Genomic DNA, 6,841 nt, shown 5'->3' on the forward strand with positions numbered 1-6,841 from the left:
CTTGCTACACTCCTAAACCCTCCTGAAGCCACAAGGTCTGCTTCCTTTGTCATTACTCCCCTGCTACTGACCATAGCATCTACAAGGGATTGCAGCATTTAGGTTGGGTCTGAGAAGCAGTTACCGCACTCTACTGCATAGGTAGCTGCCCAAAGCAGTATGTTGGGATAGAGAAGAGGGGTGCAGCATTAAAGAGATACATACAGTATTGGTGGCCATTTTTAAAGGTAAGGAAGGCAAATGTATCAAATTTTAAGCCCCTCTGAGTGTGCACTGTGGGTGCATGGGAAGGTTTATAAAGATGGCGGCTCTAGGCTACCTTTTTCCATGGCCCAGCAGATGTTTTTGGAGATTGATTGATTGTGTGCCATAGTGGAGCCACTAGTGATTTTGCCTTTTTCTTGTCCTCTGTTAAATCTGTAAACTTGTTATGGTTAAAGAGATTTTGTCAGGATTTTTATTTATGTAGTTTTTATTTCTAAATGACACTGTTTACACTGCAAATAACTCACTCTACAATATAAAATTTCATTCCTGAACCAGCAAGTGTATTTAGTTGTAACATTGGTGTGTAGGTGCATCTCAGGTCATTTTGCCTGGCCATGTGCTTTCAGAAAGAGCTACAGAGGAACCTGATCCTCAGAGCTTACAATCCAATAGGAGAAGGAGGGGGTGAAGGTGACTGGATGATGTTGAGATACTATAGGTTGCATTCTTTAAAGGAATTGTGTCATGATTGTTATGGTTTTTATCTCTAAATTACACTGCAAATAATTCACTCTTCGATATAAAATCTAATTCCTGAACCAGCGAGTGTATTTTTTTTTAAATTTATAATATTCGTGTGTAGGCAGCCATCTTGCCTGGTCATGTGCTTTCAGAAAGAGCCAGCACTTTAGGATGGAACTGCTGTCTGGCAGGCTGTTGTTTCTCCTACTCAATGTAACTGAATGTGTCTCAGTGGGACCTGGATTTTACTATTGAGTGCTGTTCTTCTATCTACCAGGCAGCTGTTATCTTGTGTTAGGGAGCTGCTATCTGGTTACCTTCAGATTGTTCTGTTGTTAGGCTGCTGGGGGGAAAGGGAGGGGTTGATGTCACTCCAACTTGCAGTACAGCAGTAAAGAGTGACTGAAGTTTATCAGAGCACAAGTCACATGACTGGGGGCAGCTGGGAAACTGACAATATGTCTAGCCCCATGTCAGATTTCAAAATTAAATATATGTTTGCTCTTTTGAGAAAAGGATTTTAGTGCAGAATTCTGCTGGAGCAGCACTGTTCCCATGGCAGTATCCCTTTAATTAGGGGCCTGACCACTATGGAGACTTGGGTCATCGCCATGCCAATTCCACATTTAACCACTTATCTGCCGCGGAGGTACTGTACAACTGCCTAAAATAATGTTTTTATCTCTCTCCGAACAGTTATTACTGGTGCCACCGACGGAATCGGAAAAGCCTATGCCGAAGAGGTGAGAATTGTACATTCTTAATCTTGTACCCCAAATAAGCTCACCCTAACCCTTACACCCCCGCCCCAGGAGCCTTTTCTTGGCAATATATATGTCATGCATATTATATATAGTGCTGCAAGTCATCCCTGTTAATTATCATGTCAACCCCACCCCTGCACTGTATACACCAATGTATGTATATGTGGTGTGTGTATGATGCACCCTATCCATATTTGCATATCTACTTTGTAACCTAATGTACAATATATATTGTATATAAGTCACTTATTTTTTTTTTTTTGCAGCTTGCAAGGCGGGGAATGAGCATCGTTCTGATCAGCCGATCTCCAGAGAAACTAGATGAAGCTGCCAAACACATAAGTGAGTCCTGTACTTGGAGATGAACCTAGTGTGATCCCGTAGTCCTCTTGATTTGCATTTGTGTAAAATCTAAATCAGCGATCAAAGTGGCTTAAAGGGCTTGTTCCCCCTTAAATGAACTTTAAGTATGACGCAGAGAGTGCTATTCTGAGACAATTTGCCATTGGTTTTGATTTTTTATTATTTGTGGTTTTTGAGTTATTTAGCTTTTTATTCAGTGCTCTTCGGTTTGCAATTTCAGCCATCGGGTTGCTAGGGTCCAGATTACCCCAGAAACCAAGCATTGATTTAAATAAGAGACTGGAATATGAATAGGAAGGGCCTGAAAAGAATTATAAATATAATAATATTTATAACATAATATAATAAATACAAAAAAATCTCTAAATGACGCTGATAAAGTTGTGAATATTGATAGGAACGTGTTGGAAGGGCTACTACAGAAAGAAAGCTGTCTTGTTTCTTTATAACAAATTTCACCCACCAGGAAGCCAATCTGGATCTGGAAATTTTTGTACCTGGTGCCAATAATTAGTGAATGAGCCCCAGCCACAAGGAGATTGTTTTGGTCAGAGACACCAACCTTAAAGGAGAACTAAAGCCTAACTAAAGAAGTAGGTAGAACCTTTGTTTCAAATGTGGAGCCAGTCCGGGCACATTTATGCACGCCTTCTGGACCTGTCCGATAATTGATACATTTTGGGCAAAAGTAACAACGTTCATTGAACAAACTCTAGACCTGCCTAAGGTGCGCTCACCAGAGGCGTGTCTCCTGGGTCTGGTGGAACACATAGAGCCAGACAAGCACAGGCGCTCCCTGTTGAGACTTCTGTACTTCTATGCTAGGAAATCCATTATTTTGGCATGGAAGCTACCTAACCCGCCTACCTTGAAAGGTTGGAAATCTTTGATAAATGAGGCCCTCCCACTCTATAAGCTGACCTATTTGGGTCGAGGCTGTCCAGACAAATTTGACAAAATCTGGGGCCCGTGGGCAGACACTATGGACTCTGCTACAGCACAACGCAGCAGGTAAATTAGCACTCAGGACAGGTATGGCTGAATACACTGGGTAAACTACACGGCCTCTCCCCCCCCCCCCCCCCTATTTGTTGTGTGTTTGTTATAAGTTAAAAGGGTAAAAAAAACGGTTTGTTCATTCATTCACTCTGCCTTGTTGGAATAATGCAAAACTATGGTTCGGTCTCCAGTGTGGAGAAGGAATGTTGTATTGCGCCCATCGGCAAATACCTTGTTGTACAAACCAATAAATAAAACCTTTTAAAAAAAAAGAAGTAGGTAGAAATGTTGTACATAATGTTTTGTGCTTCTGTACCAGCCCAAGGCAACCACAGCCCTTTAGCAGTAAAGATCTGTGTCTCCAAAGATGCCCCAGTAGCTCCCCATCTTCTTTTCTGCTGATTCACTGCACATGCTCTGTGCTGCTGTCACTTACTGAGATTAGGGACCCACTCACAATATACAGTACACATAGGGGCCCATTCACTTAGCACGAGTGAAGGAATAGAGGAAAAAAAAACTTTGAATTTCCATTGTTTTTTATGGCTACTTGGACCGTCGAATGGGCTACTTGGACCTTCGACTTCGAATCGAATGATTGGAACTAATAATCGTTCGACCATTCGATAGTCGAAGTACTGTCTCTTTAAAAAAAACTTCGACCCCCTAGTTCGCCACCTAAAACCTACCGAGGCCAATGTTAGCCTATGGGGAAGGTCCCCATAGGCTTTCCAAGGTTTTTCTGATCGAAGGATAATTAACCCTCGATATTCGACCCTAGGTAAATTTGCCCCATAGAATAGAAATGTAACAATATAAGGCTGATTAGTAATTAATACACATAATTACTACATGGCAGCACAGAAACCAGTGCAATTAGCATCAGAATTTAATAATCAGCAAACCTGTAGCATCAGCTTATATTACAGGGGAAGCTCATTTTCTGCTGGATAATTAGTGACGAGCCCTAAGCTTAGCTTCTCAACAGCCAATCAGAGCCCACTGAGCATGTGAGTGTCACAGACACTTTCCAAGATGGTGACCCCCAGTGACAAGTTTGAAGTCCTGGATCATTGCTCCTATTGACAAGCTCAAACTTTAGGCTGGCGCAATAAGTTCAGTATATAAAATATGGCGTTTTTAGCCACATTCATTTTTAGGGTTTGGTTCTCCTTTAATCTCTCCAGATCTGGCTGAGCTTCGCCAACACTATTTCTGCCCCAGCCACACCGTCATTCTCTACAGGCCACACCCCCTCAGAAAGCCCCATTTCTCCTACTGGTTCAGGTGATCTACATATCAGGTCATATATCTGAATTCAGATAGCACTATCCCAATAAAAGGGAAACTCTACCCAAAAGCTGTTTGTGCTTCATGAAAGAAAATGTTTTACTAAGCAGTTTTCTAGTACAGATATGGGATCTGTTATTAGAAAACCCAAAACCCATGTTTACATGATTTTCTAGTAGACTTAAGGTATGAAGATCCAAATTACTGAAAGATCCGTTATCCGGAAAGCCCCAGGTCCCAAGATTGCTGGATAACAGGTCTCATACCTGTACATTTGGCTGGAAATAGAAAAGCTATTTAGAGATAGAAAAGCTATTTACATACAAAATGGAGCAGGAATGATCGTCAATACACAACGTAATTACATCACCGGATGTAAAACCGCATATACGAGCATTTGGACGCCATATTTAAAATACGTGGCGTATTTGCGTAAAGTGTGGTTTCAAACTTGCAGATCCCTTAGAGTCTATCAATTTGGTAGTTTCTTGACGTATTCGCGTTTCTGCTAAAAAAAAAAAAATATACACCAATACTGGCGTCCCGTGGCGGATTTCAGTATGCAAGCGCCCTGTAAAATAGTGCGTTTTCCATTAGTTTCAGTGGTAATGCAGATTATGCGTATTTACGCCCGTCGGAGCTTTTTTAAAAACGTAAAGTAAAAACGCCACGTCTGGCCTTGCCCTAATAGCTGTCTGGCTGCCTTTTTTTGTTCTCAGCTCTGCACTGCTGCTTTTGACTCATGAAACCATGTAGCAGAAGCTTGTGGAAGCAGAACTCATTTTTTAAGTCCCCCTGGAAAGGGATAAAGAAATGCTGCTTTTATTTGTCATTAAATGTACAAATACCTTAACGTTTTTAATGAATGTACATGGGAAAATAGCTTCCTGTTCCCAATGTGCCCGTTTTTGGGTAGAGATCCCGTTAGTTATATTGATGTATTGTAACCCATATGTAACACACATGCCTCATATAGATTATACATGGACAAACTCTAGGGAATGTTTCTAGTCCCGTTGCTGTAGAGAGGTAAGATCATTTTTTTGGAACCTCGTCCAGAAGACCTGCCATAGAATGTATCATCCAATTTCCTCTCCCCATGCCTTCCCTGAGTCCAGATGCCTCTCACTAGTTGGTCTTGACTCATGCATTCACCCATCACCCACCACCTAAAAATACAGGACGTCGTCAGCCTGTTCAAAAATTAATATATAAACATTTTCTTTTTTTTCTTTGTCTGCTGAAGAAATGCACGTCATTAATTTGCTCTTGTTGTTGTACCTTATAAGTATGTTTTGAAGCAGATTATTTGAGCCTTTTGGTATGTGTGTGTGTATGTGTATATATATATATATATATATATATATATATATATATATATATATATATATATATATATATATATATAAATATATATATATATATATATATATATATATATATATATATATATATATATATATATATATATAAAATACACAAAAGCCATGAATATCTTGTAAATTATATCCTTATAAACGGTGAGTTCTGATGTCATCAGTTATAAACGGTGAGTTCTGATGTCATTCCTGAGTGTATTATAATAAATAAAGTACCCCCAGTTGCAAAATATATATATATATATATATATATAGTCAAATACAAGAGTCCTCTGCACTCAACCCATTATCAATATATTTAAGACAGAGACATTTTGTGCATACTGCTACTGAAAAATGCCTTACCCTTTAAACAAAACAGGGATTGTTTGTCCATATATTGCAATATATTTAAGCTGGCCAACTACGTCACAGTCATCCCATATCTGGCCAGTCCTACGCTCAATTTTATCTGATTCATTAAGAATTCTATTGCTTCATTATACATTTTACAAAGGGACTAAGTTTTACCTGCAACTTAACTTGCTGCTTTCAAAGTAAAACTCCATACTTGGCTGCCCTTTTATTAGACACCAGTGGGATCACCTGACTATAGCTGGGAAGGGTGGGAGCTACAACATGGAGCTGGTCACTGCTCCTGTATAACTATAACAAACAAGGGAAAGTTGTGCTCACCACTATTTTTTAAAAACATTAGGCGGGGGTGCAATGAGGCTGTGACCACAAAATACATATAGTCAAATACAAGAGTCCTCTGCACTCAACCCATTATCAATATATTTAAGACAGCGACAGTCATCAAAGTCATCCCATATCTGGCCAGTCCTATGCTCAATTTTATCTGATTCATTAAGAATCCCAGCTATAGTCAGGTGATCCCACTGGTGTCTAATAAAAGGGCAGCCAAGTTTGGGAGTTTTACTTTGAAAGCAGCAAGTTAAGTTGCAGGTAAAACTTAGTCCCTCTGTAAAATGTATAATGAAGCAATAGAATTCTTAATGAATCAGATAAAATTGAGCATAGGACTGGCCAGATATGGGATGACTTTGACGTAGTTGTTCAGCTTAAATATATTGCAATATATGGACAAACAATCCCTGTTTTGTTTAAAGGGTAAGGCATTTTTCAGTAGCAGTATGCACAAAATGTCGCTGTCTTAAATATATTGATAATGGGTTGAGTGCAGAGGACTCTTGTATTTGACTATATGTATTTTGTGGTCACAGCCTCATTGCACCCCCGCCTAATGTTTTTAAAAAATAGTGGTGAGCACAACTTTCCCTTGTTTGTTATATATATATATATATATATATATAT

The 6,841-nt window shown here is 39.5% G+C and overlaps 1 protein-coding gene across 1 annotated transcript in view; it reads left to right on the top strand.

Annotated features, from left to right (window-relative positions):
* Positions 1 to 6,841, top strand: part of hsd17b12.L (hydroxysteroid (17-beta) dehydrogenase 12 L homeolog) — a 47,197-nt gene that overhangs the window by 19,413 nt on the left and 20,943 nt on the right. The window contains 2 exon segments of the mRNA NM_001094901.1: positions 1,426 to 1,472; positions 1,760 to 1,835. Of these exon segments, the coding sequence (NP_001088370.1) occupies positions 1,426 to 1,472; positions 1,760 to 1,835 (123 nt within the window).

The sequence above is a fragment of the Xenopus laevis genome, chromosome 4L, assembly GCF_017654675.1.
Source record: "Xenopus laevis strain J_2021 chromosome 4L, Xenopus_laevis_v10.1, whole genome shotgun sequence".
In the NCBI taxonomy this organism is placed as follows: domain Eukaryota; kingdom Metazoa; phylum Chordata; class Amphibia; order Anura; family Pipidae; genus Xenopus; species Xenopus laevis.